Source organism: Artibeus jamaicensis, unplaced genomic scaffold, assembly GCF_021234435.1.
Source record: "Artibeus jamaicensis isolate MK-2021 breed Jamaican fruit bat unplaced genomic scaffold, CSHL_Jam_final contig_354, whole genome shotgun sequence".
Lineage (NCBI taxonomy): Eukaryota > Metazoa > Chordata > Mammalia > Chiroptera > Phyllostomidae > Artibeus > Artibeus jamaicensis.
In genome coordinates this window covers 9,725,429-9,742,753 of record NW_026521803.1, presented here as the reverse complement: position 1 = coordinate 9,742,753, position 17,325 = coordinate 9,725,429, and the positions used below count along the sequence as shown (strand labels likewise).

Sequence of the window (17,325 nt, the reverse complement as noted above, 5' to 3'; positions counted from 1 at the left end):
TTAATAGCGATATGGCCAACAGCTCCCGAGCACTGTGTGCTGGGCTCCCCAACAAGAGCCCCTGGGAGACGGCCTCATGTAAAAGGACCTAGAAGGTAGAGCTACCATTCTAACCTGCATTTCGCATACTAGTAAATTCAGGCCCAGGGAGGTTTCCCAGCTACTTACCGGTGTCTCAACCCCCCAAATGAAGGGAGGATGGTTCTCCATTGTTCCGGGTGGCTTATCATGGCCCAAAGTTAGACATTGTGATGAAGGAGATTTTGGCTTAATATGAAAAAGGACTTTATAATCATTGTGGTTTATTTAAAAATGAAATAGGCTACCTCTAGGAAAGGCAAGTCCTCCATCTATTGAAGTATTTCAACAGAGCTAAATGAATAGATTACAAGGATAATATGAAAAGGAATCCTTCACAGGTAGGGGAATCAGATGGTTTCTAAGACCTCGTCTAACACCGTTGGTCTCTGAATTTTAGCACAATGACTTATTACAGTGTATCCAATAGAACTTTCTGTGATGGCGAAAATATTCTATAATCTGTCTATCCAATAGGGTGGCCACTAGACACATGATTACCGAGACTTGAAATGCAACTAATGCAACCAAGGATCTGAATGTTTAGCTTCACTTAAATGTAATTGATTCAAATGTATATAGCCACACAGGGCTAGTGACCACTGCATTAGCACAAGTCTGTAAGCATTTGGACCAAACTGTAAAAAGGACTGTTTAATAAAACTGGACAGCTCAAGGCTTAGTTTTATGCGTCATACAAGTACAATAGCTCAGTGCTGTGGCTCTGGGCTAAGTCAGAGGCAAGGACACTTCCTCATGACTCATCAGCATCACTTCCTGGGGGTTAGCCCTTCTCGACTGTACCTTCTGCTGCCTGGGGAAGACACAAGCACACATGAATGTATGTATATCTATGTGTATGTATGTAGATATACATGTGTGAATACACACAGCATGGGTAGGGAAGGATACGATACAATGGACTAATTTTAGTATTCGAATAGAGTGGAAGATCATTTCATTACTTCTTTGTGCATATTAATATTGCTTTACTTGTTACAAGTATTAACTATTTTTGTAAAATAAAAATTCTAATAAAATAAAATAAAATGAGGAGAGAATTTAAGAATATCCTTGAAATCCTACAACTACATCCTTGAAAATGTTAGGAATGTAGTTTTCAAAAAGGTATACACCTAAATGTTCAGGGAGAAGTAATATCCTATATAGTGTCATTCCACAGAATTGACCCCCTAAATGAACGTTTTCCTCAAAGGCACAGAACAGAGAATGCTGTGGAAAGCAAGGAATGAAGATACAATGAAGTTCTTGTTCAGGGACTTCATTCTAAAGTGTTGCACTGGGTGTTCTTCCTGTGATTGTTGATAAACAGCACTTCTAACTCAAATCTTAAATTAGCGTAGTCTCGAATTGTGAGGCTCCTGAAATAAAAATGATGCCGAGACCTGCAGTGACTTGTCCTCTGAGCCATGAGGGAGGTGCCTTGAGGTGCAGCAGTTCCAGGTGCTGAGCTCAAGGAATTCAGCTGTTACCAACTGCCTCGCCTAAGGAGTTGGGCAGTCAGGGAGCACCGTGTCCTTTTAGGGTAAGCCGTAGTTTTTGGAGGCCTTTTAGAGAGATCTTGCCCTGAATCAGGTAGGACAGGATGCCCCCCCCTAAAAGTCCAGGGAATCAAAAGGGAAGGATTCTGTGGTTGCCCATGTTTCTGCCATGTTTAGAAAGTGCTCCAAGACAAATTACCATGGCTCGGTGTGGTATACCACCCAGCCCCAACCCAAATCAGAGAACTCCGTACACCTTTAATTAATATGTCTGAGAGATCCTTCCAGGTTCCCCTGAATTTAAGAAGCAATCAAAGCCAAAGATTTTCAACAGACACAGATGGGGAGGTAGTGATAGCTTTGACAGTAAACAAAAGACTGCCCACCTCTCTCCCACTGAGGTCCGCCATGACTGGGTGTGCGGGGGTGGGCTGCCTCGCTGCCAAGGGTCTTGGCTCCCCATCAAGCAGGAAGTATCTGGCCTCACAAGCCAGGGCACAGGGGAATCGGGTCACTGGCAACTGCTGGTAGAGCAAGCAACTTCAACAACAACAAAACAGAACAGTTACAACTGAGAACAAAACAGAGAACATCAAAGTGCATCCCCAATGACCCTTATCCAGTCCATTCATTCATCATTCTTCCAACACACTCTTACTGAGTGCCCACTACAGCAATCAGGAGCAAGTTTCCATCCATATGAGGAATGGAAGAAGCAAAGCTCCTCCCCTTACTGGAAGCATGGCCTTGAGGGTGTTACTTGAGCATGCATCAGCATTTCCCCACACTAGAGGGTGGGAGTCACTCTTAAGCACCAGCTACTGTGTGCAAAGTGCTTTGTGATTCTTGGTGAGAGATGGTTGACTGCTACAGAGAAAAAAATCACGATTAAATAATTATCCAAGCGTCCTGCTGCAGTTGTGACCCTAAGACCTACTGCAAACCCTTGCACCAAAGCCTCCTAAATCAGACGACCCGCATGATACAATCGCTGCCCATGCTCACTTCTCGTGGGGAGGTCCCACGTGGGCACATGGCTCTCTGACGGGCAGCTGCAGAGCGGAGGCCTCATAGTAGTCTCTGGGAAGCAGCACCAGGTAGTCCTAGGGAATAAAGGCCAAAAGGACAATTACTCACTTTGATGGTAGCCCTATTGTAGAAATAAAATAGCCAAATATACTACTTAATTTAACACCTAGGTGAAGCTCACCAGTTAAACTCCACGTCAGCTGCTTGTTTGGCCCCTGACTCACCAGAACACCCAGAGTCACTCACACAGGTACTGTGAGCATGGGAGATGAGTGCCTCAGAGTGAGCCTGCTAATTTTCAAGTCTCAGGAGGAATTTTACTGTCTCTTCTGGGTTGTTTTTAATTCAAAAATAAACAAAGGTGATCACTGTCTATTGATAAAATGTTCCTTTGAAATACTGGTGCCTCCATCACTACAAAACACCAAGTGGCATTTCACGTACTATGGCTTTGTATTCCCACACCAGAGCAGTGCTCACTGGGCTTGGTGGGAAAGGTGGTGTTTTGTGATCCTGGTGAATCATAAACTAAAACTGGCCTACTGCCTGTCTTAAGATGTGAGAGGAAGAACATGTTCCGCTGAGTGTGCCAAGCAAAGCCTACAACATAATTCAGCCAGCAGCTCTTCAGGACAGAGAACAGCTAGGTTTGACAGTTTTGCAGCAATGCTGACATCACCGCCAATTTGGAGAGGGCAGGGGAGAGGGAATCATCACAGCTGTGGAGAGACTTGTACATAGGACATAAAGCTTTTTCTCTCTTCAGAGCCCTTAATTTGTCTTGAATGGAGAAGAGGAGGAATGTAGGGGAAGGAGAAAGTAGCAGGTGGTGATTCAGGGGGCTCAGTGGTTCAGCTCAATGGTCTTACTACCTGAATGGGCTTTATTTTAATAATTGTTATTGTTCTATTGGTAAGTTTTCTTAAATGGGAGCAGATCTCCTCTTTATTTTATAGTTCCCTAGACCTGAAAACAGTCAAGGTTGATAATAGGTACTGGATAAAATATTTCTGAAAATAGGAGAAAATAGGATCATAATATGGAAGGATACATATGAATTACTGCGCAGTCGCACTGACTAAATGCATGAAAATCTTCCATGCCCAGGCATTAACTTTTATGGTACTTTTCATCTTTCTATTAGTCCAACTTTGTGTACCCATTATTGGCCTCAGTGGAAGTTTCTTCCTCCTCCTTTCCAGCATCGGTGAAACATTCTTAAACTTTTTTAAAGCAACAAAGCTTTCTACCAAGAAGATGCAAAACAAACAGGGACAGAAGGGACAGCACAAACCTTCACGTTATCTATGTGGGAACCCAGATTTGGAAGCACCCACAAGGATAAGCAGTGCTCCCAGGGTATGGGAAAAGCAACTGGGGCTGGCTTGAGGTTAAGGGACTTGCTGGAGCTTTGTGAACGTTGCCAATCAAAGGGGTTGCACCAAAAGGGAAAGTTTTATGTTTTCCCCTCTTAGTGCATGAAACCAAGTATTGCCAAAGACTTTATTTTGAAAAGAGCCTACTATAGCAAAAGCACGCATCAGAGAGCAGTATCTCAGCAGTTTTCATCCCTTCAACCCCCGTGGCTCTCTGTCCATTCTACTGATGTTCAAGGACATGGTCTTCATTTGATGGAGACTTCCTCCACCATGGCCATCTGCTTGGTGAGATTCCAGCTTGCACTTGAGGCAGAAGGCAGGAAGCACTGGCTCCTCCAGTTTCTTTCTTCTCTTTCCACCAGCAAGAACTTCACTGATTTTAGGATCATTTCTTCTCTGGCTTCTTCTGATCTGTTCTGCATAATTCTCAGTGAGGCTGGTTTTTTAGATGCCCTTCTTATTCATGGTGAAAAATCCAAAAAAAATTTTTTGAAAGGCTGGGATATATGCTCATTAAGGTTTTGTGCTTTTTTTTTTTTTTGATACTTCGAGTCATTTTGAGTTATAATTTTGTATGTTTTCTGTCTGTGAGAAGCCGGTCAGAAGACTACAGAGAATAATTCTAAGTTGGTTCCTACGTTATGATATCATATGAGGGCAAATGTCATTATAGGTTCCTGTGTCTAGAAGGGAACCAGCTATAGATTTTGAAATCTTATAGGCAACTGTGGTTCACTATAGATGGGACCATTTGGGGCAGAGGGGAGAATCTCCACTTAGAACTGCGACTTACCAGGAGGACTCCCTCTGCCTTAATACAAGCAATCCATGTCCCTGGTTCAAGTGAAAATGCCTCCGCAAAACCATTTCCAGGGATGGTGACAAAGGCTGGATCCTTACTTGGCAGGAAGATAATCTCTTTGCTTTGAGCAACGCCTATCAGAAATAAAAGAGAATTGTTTAGGGCATTTTTCTATTAGTCAGTGTTAGGATTTTAGATAATCAGTTTTGAACATTCAGTTCACATCTGAAAAAGTATAGGATAGTTTACTGATCATATGTACAGATCTTACTGTACAATTGTATTTCAATTGTATGAGTATATATGCACAAAATAGACTAGAAAAGTTGATAAGATGTTAGCAATGGCTATCTATGCTGGGATTGTAATTCCCTTTTTAATTCATTAAATGACTAAGTATATTACTAAAAATAAACTACTTAGAAAAGTTCTTGGAACATTTTTTAATTGTCACAAGAAATATAATTACAATTCACAAGGAAAAATAAAATACATAAACACAATAAACACTCAACATCACAAGCAGTCAAATGAAAATGAAAATAAGGACCTCATAAAATTTTTGCCTATCAAGGAGGAGAGCTCTTCAGTGGTGACAGGCCGTGGTGAGCACACAGTCAGCAGTGTGCAAACACGTGGCCACCAGTGTGGCAACACTCAGGTAGAAGCAGAAGTGCTGCCACTATTCTTGAAACCATTTTAAGGATTTCAAAGCTCTTAAAAACTTTCTTACCAGTCGGCCCAATGGTTCCACTTCTAAAATCTATCCTGTGGAAGTGTTTTAAAAACTAGACAGAAACTTATGGGTGAAGATTGTCACCACTGCATAACAGTAAATAGAAAAAGAAGTGGAAATGTGCTTAGTAGCTAACAATGGAGGAGAGAAAGCAACTTAAAGTATAACTGTGAGGTGGAATAATACGGGGCCATTCATTGATGTGGAGGAAGTTTATGAAGCAGGATAAAAAACTGGAGATCAAGTATGATTTCAAGTAAGTTTACAAAACAGGCATGAGAAAAAAACCTGGTAGGAAATGTACCAAATATCACAGACGGTGTCCTTGATTATGGGGGGACGTGGTGGAGGGGGTATTTGCTTCTGTAGTCTCTAAGTATTCAATATATTACATTTGACATTAAATTATTTTTCCTTTTTGTTTATATATAATTAAAATTTTTTAAAATTTCTATTGGAGATCATGCATTCATTTAGAAATTTTACAAAAGGATCCAAAATGTTTTCTTCTGTATTAAACAAATAAAAGACCAGCCCTGGCCAGGTAGCTTGGTTGGTTAGAGCATCATCCAGACACACCAAGGCTGCGGGTTCAGTCCTCAGTCGGGGCACACACAAGAATCAATCGATGAATGCACAGATGAGTGAAACGACAAATCAATGTTTGTCTCTGTCGCTGTCTCTCTTCCTTCCTCTCTCTCTTTAAAACTCAATAAATTAAAAACAAAAAACAAATAAACCTTCTGTAGAAGGTTCAGAAACAAACAAAACTGTTGCATCTGAGTCCAATGAGCCTTTCTCTTCAGGACAAATGCTTATTCCAAGCCCTTGTACTCACTCTCCTGTTCTACAAACACAGGCCCACCGTGTATCAGGCCTGGACTAGGTTCCAGAAATGAGGCCGTGAACACAGCTGGCATTGCCCTTGCATCTCCACAGGGGACAGGGGAGACGATCAGAAAACAGGAGATTACGGGACAATGTAATCAGCGGTATCCGGGAGAAGGGACAGGTTACCACAGGAAGACGTACCTGGTGCTCCTGACTCAGACGTGGGGGCTTAGGAATGGTGTTCAGGGAAAAATGAACCAGAATATATTCCAACTGTCCCAGTTAACAGAGGGCAAATTGCTGACAAAACTGCCATTCGGAAGCAGTGGGGTCTATTAAAAAGAGTCTTAGATCTGAAGACTGAACTTTTCTGCTAAGTCCGGCCGTATGGTTAGGCGGGTTACCCACCACGCCTCCCAGCCCTGTTTCCTCTTCAGCCCTCTGCAGTTCATAAGCCTTTAATCATGCGGGGAAATGGTTGTCAAATCCCGTGTAACTCATAAAGCAAGCCTGCTGCGTCCCCCTGTTGGTTACTGCTGAACCAACCCCCAGCCTCAGGAGCTTGGCTGACACAATTTGGAAGCGGCATTTCTTCGCCCAAGTCTGAATCTGCTGAGGATGCTAAACACAGATACTTAGATTTCTGTTCTGAATTAGATTTCCACTGGCCCATTTGGTGTCTGCGTAGGATTCCTCCTGCTTCCTGGCATCTTTCCCCAGGACGGGCGGAAGCCCTAACCCCTCGCAGAGCCGACTGCCAAGCCTCCTCTCAGACCGCGATGAGATCTGCCCTCAGACTGGGCTTCCCCTCGGCCCTCGGCAACCTCAGCCCTGAATGAGGTCGGTGTGCTCCCCTCTGGAGCTTCCATAGCTTCATCTTAAAATTCCTATCCTTACGCATTTCTCCTTGACTAACTTCAATGTGCCTGAAACAATGGGAGAATCTAGACCAGGAAGTCAAGGTCTGGCAAATAACACCGCACAGGTGACACCCACTGAGTTATACCATGAATATACCACGAATGAGCTATAAATGAGCTCTGCCCAGTCGTGACATCTAACCCATGGAGTCCAGCCAAGGTTATTACACTGATTTTAAAATGAGAGTTAATGATAAACTTAAGAGCGAAGTGTGAAGAAGCAGAATGTTTAGGAACTGAACAGGTAGCACAGGGCACCTGGAGCACCGCTCCGATCAGACCATGAACCTGACGTAACGTCTGCTCAGGAGGTGACTTTGTGAAAACTGGAGAAAACATTTCACTAGTTAGTCATTTCTTAATGAAAAACAGGCTTGAAAATCTACCTACCCGTCTTAGCCCAGGATGGATAAATAGTTAGATGGCCAGCTACCGCTTCAGTCCCGGGGTTAACATATCTCAAAATAACACGAAACAAAGAGAGACTTGACTTCCCCACGTTCATTGTGATCCTCACTTCATTCTGAAAAATACCAAGAGCCGTAAAGTACAGAAGAGACAACCGGTTATAAGAAATGCTAGCCAAACAGTGTCATTATTCAAGTTTCACCACTGGGCTTATAGCGTACACACACACAAATACACACACATTCACACCCACTCAACAAGCACCAGGTAACCGACTCTGTGGAAGATGGAATCAAGCAGGCCTAACAATAAATTGAAATCACTTACAATTACAGTTACAGTGAAACTGTACTCCCTCAGCGACTGAGATCCTCTTTTGACCTTTTTGGAATCAGGCAGACAGAGCAGAGCATAGATGGACTAGTTAGATGGAAAGCCACAGTGACAGAGGCAACCGCCAGCCGCTGGGAGGAAGAAAAAGGTGGAAGAAAGAAAGGGATGTATATAATTTACCACCACCACCTCCACAGAGAGACCACTCTAGGGTCCATTTCACACACAAAAATTCTCAGTGGTCATAGAAATTGTTGGCTGAGGAAAGGTTATAGACCCCAAACACATCAGTGAAGAAATCTGAATGCACCTAAAATACGCTTACTAAGTCGCATGAAACCTATCCTAATCCCCATCCGAGAAGAACAGGGGCTTCTTAGGCTGGTATGTGGGGGGCGGCCCTGTTGTCCACTAGCCCCGATGCTTCCACAAAGGTCTGCAAGAGCTGCCGAGCCCATGATGTTGACGGAAAGAGTAGGTTATTTTAAGTCGGAACCACAGACTATGTGTTCAAATCCAGCTGTGGTCCAAGGGAAGATCATGAAACTTGGAAATTTCCAAGCCAGTGGTTCTTTTGGCTCCTCCCCTGGCTCCTTTGGTTAGAATGCAGGGGATGTTGTTGAACAAGGTGCCTGAGACATAGAAGACGGAATGGGTAGCATCCCTTGTCCTGGGAGCCAGAGCGGCAGCCGACCCACACTGAGGGCCTGTCGCTGGGCCTCTCAGTTTGGCTAATATCATATTTAAATAGTAGTTCCAAGTAAGAAAATTAAAATGCAAAAATGAATTAGGAACAGGGTAAAGTTAGTGGTGATTTGAGGAATGCCACCAAGGTCCTCTGACTAAAACTACGTAGAGAATTCATCTCTAGAAAGTCACTCTTTAGTGTTAACCAACTCTTCTTTCAAACTCTAGACACCTGTGGGAAGGTACTGCACATCTTAGGTTCTTAGTCATTCCCATCCTGTTATGACTCAGTGGCATCCATGGCTTCTTTTTTTTCTGAATAATGATGTAAGAGCAGGGAACTGAAGAAACTGAATTGCTGTATCTGGGAAGGAGAAAACAGTGAGGGGTCTGAAGACCCTCAGGGTTGCTTGGATCCCCTGGATGGGGAGTTTTGGCCAGGACAGAGCAGTGTTGGAATCAGTGGGGGCTGATGGTCCCAGTTTCTCAAAGGGCAAGTGAGAAATAGCAAATACGGTTCTGGATCTGCAAGAACATTGGGTTGCCATGGCCATTAGTTTGCCTCTTTTATTCTGAAATTCTCCCCTGAGAACCAGCTTAAGAGACCAACCTCAAAGAGACATTCTGAGAACAAAAATACTTCAGTGACTATATGGACATTTTTCATGATAAATATTAAGTTCAAAAAGTAAAGTGTAAATTCCTTAATTGTTCTAATGCAAAGCCAAGAAGAGATGATGCATAAAGCAGAGAAGAATGAAGGAAAGAAGAAATGTAGGAAGGAAAAATTAAATGATACTGGCTGAAATGCCTCATTTTTCTTAGTTTTTATTTAAATGTAGTAATTCAGAGTTTTAAAGAGTAAAAATAAAAATCACCGGCAAAAATTAGCAACAGAAGCTTGATTGGAATTATTTAAGTCAACTCATTTTTATTTTCCACAAATGGCTTAAAGAGAAAAAAATGTATCTTGGGTTAAAATATGGCCTAATCTTGTTTGCGAAATTTCTTGTAAAAAGTATCCAAAAATAAGCACGAATTTTTTTAATCCCCTCATTTTTTAATTTAAGTATCCAAATTAAAGTAACAAGAAACTGTGAAAGTGATATGTATGTTTATCAGTTAGAATCCATGCTTATGCCAAACCCCATTTATAGACTTTTTTCCCAGGAGAAAACTAATCCAGGAATCAGTGTGGGGACACCCAGCCTTCGGGGAGACCCACTGAGAACACGGTGGGTGTGGGCCCCGGCTGCCCCACCGGGAGCTCTTTTTTGCGGTCCACTCACCTGTAGAGAGGTCATCTGGGCATATCCCCTCCAGCTGAACTCGGGAAACTCCAGGGGATCGTAGCCGAATCGAAGCTCTCTCCCATTAGGTGCAGTGCCCTCTTCAACCTCATACTTCATATGATGTAAATCCGGGAAATAGTAGTTGTTTTCGGGTCTTTCATAGACAGAAAGTAAACATGGGTACAGCGAGTTGGGTCTGTTGATAATCTGAATAGCCTTCAATCCCAACAGCTAGCACTAGACAAACTCCCACCAAAATGACAGGGTGCATCACACAAGGGAAAGGGCAGAGGCCCACAGCTGTTTCTCTAAAGTCTTGCTCTCGCATATGCGAACGTTCCCATAAAGCACAGGCCACGCCTACTCACTCCAGGCAGTGAAATGAGGTAGCACAACACCTGGTGGTAGCATCTTTCAGAACATTCTCAACTCAGCCATCTCTCAACTGCCAACAACTTAGCAAAGTCCAATTAGGTTTTTACTCTTCATTCATTCACTCACAGAGTCATGTTCACTCACTACACAGACATTACTGTCTATGTGTCGGGAAGTGCTGCTAAGCACTACAGATGCAATAGTGAACACGACATAAAATATTTTACATGCTAAGTTTACAGATTAGATTCACTTATATTTACATATAATTTTGATCACTGGAATGACTTTTCTATGCTTTGTTTTCCCTTAAATTATATGCCTATAAATGGATTCCTTTCAAGAGTCCAATAATGGCAACCACAGGGGAGGACCAAAAATACTCCAGCACTTGTGCGACATTTTTAAATTCAAACTAACTACTTGAAGTTCTTCAAAGTGACACATTTTGGCAATTCAGTCACAAACTAATAACATTTTGTGGATTTAAAGCCATAAAGATCATTTAGTAAACGGAAGTAAAAGGGCATGCTCCTATATTGGAAGTAGAATTAGGAATGCTTACCATTTTTATGGAGGGAATTTACAAAGATCCTGAAAAATGTTCATACTCCTTGACTCAGTAATTCTACTTCCAGGAATATATTCTAAAGAATGATTTTATATACAATGTCAAAGAATGAACATAGAAGAATATTTATAATAGTGAAAACTTGGAAACAGTGCCAATGTTGTTTTGTAGAAAAATGTAAAATAATTATGAAATAATTAAAGAAACTATGAAATATTATGTAACCAGTAATGTTTTTGAAGAGTAGTTATAATGGAAAATGTTCATCATATCACGTGAATGAATATAAATTATGTAAAAAATATAATACTAATTTTTATTCGTAGAAATTATAAAAATAGACGAAGATGCTAAAAGAGGTTCTCTCTGGGTGATGGGATGGAGACTGCTCCTTGACCATTTACTCTTAGGTACTTGCAAAAATTTTACAGTGAACAGAGAGGGTGGGGCACGAGTTGGTTTATACTTGTTCGTATGAAAATAAAATAGTAATTGAAAACTAATAACACAAGAATAAACTATGTTCTGCATACTCACAACTGTAAACCTACTTTTGCCCCACCCTGTAAAAGTAAATGTAAAAGTTTTCCATTTACTATCATAAAGCTATTTAGAAAAAAAATGAATGTAAATGCTTCCTAAACTCGTAAGAAAAACTAAAAATGCTCAAGTAATATAAACTTTGGAGAAGCACTTAGGACAAAAGGACACAAGATTTAGCAACCTAGAAGCAAGGTGTCTATGATTGCTGGTGTCTATGTTGCTGGTTTGTTATCCTTTTATTTCAGATATCATTTATCACTGAACCAAAGGGCATGTTCTAAGTTTTATATATATGTATAGGCTGTAATGTAAAACATCAGTATGTTTGCCTCAAGGTGAGCAGCGTCATTCCCATTCACTTGCATTATTTTTACCTGAAATTTAGCCAATCATCTACATAACTGGAAGGAGAAGAAGCTTAAGCTGGTGCAGCAGGAGACAAGCTCGCTTTACAAACATGAGGCTGGAAAAAAAGTAAAACATGGGTGCAAAGTGTTTCTGAACCTGTTTACTAAGTTCCCCTGGACCATCGTGAGCCTGGCTGGTCTGCAGGAAAACACATCTACAGATGTATCCTCCTTCACATACCTTTTATTATGTGACCCAGCAGCGACTGCCACTTAGAAAAGTACAGCAGAGAGAGTGCTGTCAATAATATGGCAGTAACTATGTTGGGGGAACACTGTAATGCAGATGATTGTCTAACCACTATGCCGTACACTGAAACCAACACAAAATAACATTGAATGTAAACTGAAGTTGGAAAAAAATAAAAGAAATGCCTGAAGAAAGCACAGCTGGGCTGCTCTGACTTTGAGAATTCAAATGCTGGAAATAAGGAAGGAAAAGAGAGGTACCACACTAAACACACACAATTTATCTTAACTGCCAAAAGATTTATTATGTGTTGATAATGCAGAAATATTGAAAGTGCTTGAGATTTTGAAGTCGTTGAATTTCATGGCATTTCCAGTGTATGATTAAAAGTCAGAATATTAAAAATTAGGTTTTTTTCCCCCACTGAGGGAAAATTACAGATGGGCATGGTTTCAAATATATATATAAATTGCCGCCATACTTGCTACAGTCCTTCTGGGGACTCAATCTCTGCTTTGCTCCCCTCCTCCTTCAGTTCGTTTTAACTGGCTTCTGTGTGAGATGAGAGACTTTTCCCACTTCTGAGGTTTTCTTACCCCTCACCCTGCCATGTGCTACACGCCTGGCCTCTCCAGGGTCAGGCCCCCCTCATGGGTCCCAAGGGAGAAGCAGGACCTGCCTGTCCTTGGTCCAGGGGCCCGCTGTCTGCTGGGCTCCTCCATGCTCTGACTTCTACATGCAGGGTCAGCCATGGACCCCACCTTGTGTGTCCAGCTCCAGTCGCTGCCACCTGACTTTTTGTACCTGTGGGAACTTCCTAGTGAAGCTGCTCCATGACCTACAAAGTGGAACAGTTTTTCTAGGCGACCTTACCTCCTGTTTTAATTGGACTCCCTGACAATTGTCCACATTTCAAATGACAGTACAGGTTCCCCTGCCCTTGGTCGTCAGGACTGTGTGTCTCCTCCCGAGCACTGTCAGCACAGACAGGACCCTGGGAGCGCCTTCCATGATGTCAGTGTGGGGAGAAACCTCCCGCAGACTCACCGCTGGCACGCCGTCCCCACGACGTGGTCTCGGCACTGACATGCTCCGGAGGGCCTGCTGCACATGGGGGAGACTGCCCCACCAATGTCACACTGACACCCTGAAAGTCAGGAAACAGCACGGTCACCCATCAAAGCATCTCCCCTGCTTCCCCTGTTTCCGGGAGGAGTGGAAGTCGGTAAACCCGCGCAGTCCCTGGGCCTTCTCTCCCCTGCCTGTGTTATATCTGTCAGGTGTTTGACATACGTTTGAGCCTCCCAGAGGGGGATGGCAGGATTCCCCAGAGTCCACCAGCAAGTTGGAGGTGACTTACAGGCCAGCTCCAACACGGTTGTCCAAGGTAAGGGACAGTAGCCTAGGAGCTAAAAATGATTTAGCAACAGTGTTGTTATAAACAGTGTCTGCTGATGAGAGGCTTGAGGTAGACACGAGCAGCTTTATGGAGAACTGCTCCCACAGTTTCATTGTTTAAAACAATATAATCTCTAAAAATCTGGTGTAAGCTGATTTGATCATACAAGATATAGCTTTAAAATGACCAAGACTTGGTGTTATTTACAATGACTGCACCATCCCAATGATTTTTTCTTCATAATTAAACCCACAGTGTGCTGGCTGAAGAGAAGTGGAAGCAACCTCGTTTGCACTCACTAATCATGTCAGCTGAAAGTCCGGCCCAGTTCCCTGGACAGAATGTTTGAATCCAGTCCTGTCAAAAAGTCTGCACACAGACAATGGCTCCAAAATAGAGGTCCTCCTGGCAGACTTTGTCCACCAACAATTTTGCTTCACTCAGAACCCACCAACGTGCTTACCTTGACACCCAAAGTAATTGCTCTTGTCCAAAGCAAAATATCCATCTTCGCATGTGTCACAGGAATCACCACTAACATGGGACTTGCAGTGACAGTCACCATCTCGCTGCAGAACAACGAGCCAGATGACAAAATTTGGTTAAGATTATAGAATTCGCTAAGCTTCAAGATTTAAAACTGGCTCATTGTGCAAAATGAAGCAAGGTAGTCTGGGTCTAAAAGTGTCCGAAAAGATGACCATGCACAGTACAGTTACAGGGGCACTGATATTAACACCCTCCCACAGAAACTCTACAATCCATTGCTACTGGTATCCTTTGAAAAAGCGGCTCATGTTACCTGCCCACACTCTCCGATGCCACTCACTGTTCCCGCCACGTGGCACTGGCACTCTGTGAAGATAAGAGAGCATCCCTGAACCACGGTCACATGAAGGGCAGTCCCCCAGCACTGGGAACACGCCACACCGGCAATGCCACACGTGCAGTCACTTCCTAGCTTGGAAGTCAGTTTGCACTGCTGAAGCAGAACAGCCAGAGCAATACAACCCACCTCCGAGGAGTAATGGCTGCTTTATGACCACAATCACTCAAAAGCAACCACCATGGGATTCTTAAACGATTCTAATGTCAAGGTCACTGCTGATACGTTTACACGAAAATGTACTCTAGTTAAGGATATTCTCTCCCTTAGCCGCCATCTGCTTGATGTTTTTGATTTCTGTCCCAACTTTAGCCTAAGCATAAGATGTAAATAAAATTGAACTAGAAGGAATGGATTATAAAAACAAGCCAGTAAAAACCACGTATCAAGTAGCTGCCTTCTCGAAGGCCACAGTGCATTTGGAAACAGGATACAAATCTCTTGCGGAGACTTTGAAAATGACAGAAGTTCTGCCAAAAGGGGGAGAAAAACATCAAAACATTTATACAAAATTTCAGATAAACTGAACTGATTAAACAAATATCTCTTTTGTGGGTCTAGTCACTGAAATGGAGAAACTTACGAGGAAGGTGCAGCACAGTAAATTATTATGTACAAGAAACTTTACCTGAACACCCAGTGGGGTTTTCTTTGGCCAGATTCCAATATAACGGCTTACAGACATTGCAGGTAGGACTTTCCACACCAAGCTTGCACTGGCAATGCCCCTTTAGAAGAAAATCAAACCAAGATTTGACCTCTCGGAATTAAGATCTGTTTTCAAACGTGTGTTCTGAACAAAGCTTGTCAGAGAAATATATTCTGATGATGAAAAGTAAATTAAGTGTATTCAAGGGGAATAAAAGTGCTGGGTTGATTTCAACAGTCCGCTTATTGCTTTTGTTTTATTACTCATTTATTTGGTACACACATAATCCATATTTCTGGCGAAAACAAAATTGAAAAATACAGAAAAAATTAAAAATCACTGTGATTTATAACACTGTTATTGTTGATTTTGTTACAGCCTGGACCACATGGGAAAATCCCTGAAAATATTTAACATGTGAGGATCAGTAGGGAAGGATGTTTATCTGAAAGTCGGGTGATGCGCAGGACTCACCTTGTCGAAACATCAAAGGGCTCACAGGGAGGCTGCAGAACCTCCCTCTCCCCTGTGCCCCAGGGCCTGGTGGGTGCCCTGCCCCCCCATCCCCAGGCGGAGGGGGGGCGGGGGGCTAAAAAGACAGATAATTTCTAAGGTGCTTAGCAAATGAGTCTTGTAGTAATACCAAATAGATTACAACTACTCTGTACTTGTAAGTACTCAGACAGCTTATTTAATGTGAAATTAGCCTCAATTTTCTTAATTTTAATGATGTCTTTCAGGGTTCCAGGGTGGCTACACCCTCAGAGTAACCAACAATAACAGTTAAAACCTAGGGCTCCAGCATTCAAACTTTAAATAAGCCATATTCTTTTGTTTTTGAAAAAATCACAATATGACACGTGCATCTTGAAACTGAGCAACGACCTCTTTAAGCAAGTTGGCCTCAGGCCTGACTTCAATTTCCGTTTAATTTCAGGAAGCTCCCAACTGTGTTAGTCTTTCAAAAGCATCAGAATGATAACTAGAATCGCAACCTTCTAATAATTGTCTACTTACCAAACTGGAGTCCAGGGTACCCGCTAGGTCGCAGGAACCGCCGGAGCCTGCATTCAATCCGGAAATGGGTTAAACATCTGGGCTGTTAACACTTATTTGTCTCTGTTTGTCTCGATGTTTTGAGTTTTAAAAGTTTTACTTGTTTTTAAATTTTAAACAATTTTTAAACCAATCCTCATTTGAGGTTATGTTTACTGATTTCACAGAGAAAGGGAGAGAGAGAAACATCAATCAGTTTGCCTCCCAGACACGCCTCAGCCTGGGGTTGAACCTGCAGCCTAGGTAACTGCGCCGACCAGAATCAAACCCGCAGACTTTGAGTGTATAGGAGGACATGCCAACCACCCGAGTCGCCCGCCAGGCAAGTTTTAGTTGTTTTTAAAAATAGTGCATTGACATTTCTATTTTTTGATATATGGGTGACAAGTGCATTGTGTGTAATTCAGAAAAAGGCTCCCCAAATAACTTTTATGGTCTTAATCCCCAAGTCACCCCCTTTACCACTGAACAGCTCTAATCCCTTCCCACTACTAAAAGTTCACTTTTTTTATAAATATTTTATTTATTTATTTTTTGAGAGAGGGGAAGGGAAGGAGAAAGAGTGGGAGAGAAATATCAATGTATGGTTGCCTCTCATGCGTCCCCTGCTGGGAACTGGCCTGCAACCCAGGCATGTGCCCTGACTGGGAATCGAACCACGATACTCTGGTTCGAAGGCCCGTGCTCAATCCACTGAGCTATGCCAGCCAGGGCTAAAAGTTCATTTTTTTAATTTTACTTTTAATTGCAGTTTACATTCAATATTATTTTGTATTGATTTCAGGTGTACAGCATAGTGGTCAGACAATCACATACTTTACAAAACGCCCTCCCCCAGCAGTCCCAGTACCCACCCAGCAGCACACACAGTTATTACAATATTACCGACTCTATTCCCTGTGCTGCACTTTACAGCCTATGGCTATTTCGTAACTACAAATTCGTACTTCTCAGTCCCCTTACTTTTTTCACCCAGTACCTTCCACCCCTGGCTACCATCAGTCTGTTCTCTGTATCTATGATTATGCTTCTATTTTGTTTGTTCATTTATATTGTTCTTTAGGTTCCATGTGTAAGTAAAATCATGTGGTATTTGTCTTTCTCTGACTGACTTGTTTTACTTATCATAATACCCTCTAGGTCCATCCATGGTGTTGCAAGTACTAAGATTTTCTTATTTTTATGGCCAAGTAATATTCCGTTGTATATATATATATATATATACCACAGTTTATTTATGCATTTTCTACTG

At 42.3% G+C, this 17,325-nt stretch overlaps 1 protein-coding gene across 1 annotated transcript in view; it reads right to left on the bottom strand.

The window, feature by feature from the left end:
* LAMA3 (laminin subunit alpha 3) overlaps positions 1-17,325 on the bottom strand; it is a 256,015-nt gene that overhangs the window by 118,185 nt on the left and 120,505 nt on the right. Inside the window, exons 14-23 of the mRNA XM_037134081.2 lie at positions 16,035-16,081; positions 14,997-15,096; positions 14,285-14,337; positions 13,946-14,051; positions 13,131-13,230; positions 9,995-10,151; positions 7,668-7,800; positions 4,782-4,924; positions 2,586-2,683; positions 1,967-2,120 (exon numbers count right to left, since the gene is read on the bottom strand). Of these exons, the coding sequence (XP_036989976.2) occupies positions 1,967-2,120; positions 2,586-2,683; positions 4,782-4,924; positions 7,668-7,800; positions 9,995-10,151; positions 13,131-13,230; positions 13,946-14,051; positions 14,285-14,337; positions 14,997-15,096; positions 16,035-16,081 (1,091 nt within the window). The remainder of the gene's footprint in view (positions 1-1,966; positions 2,121-2,585; positions 2,684-4,781; positions 4,925-7,667; positions 7,801-9,994; positions 10,152-13,130; positions 13,231-13,945; positions 14,052-14,284; positions 14,338-14,996; positions 15,097-16,034; positions 16,082-17,325) is intronic.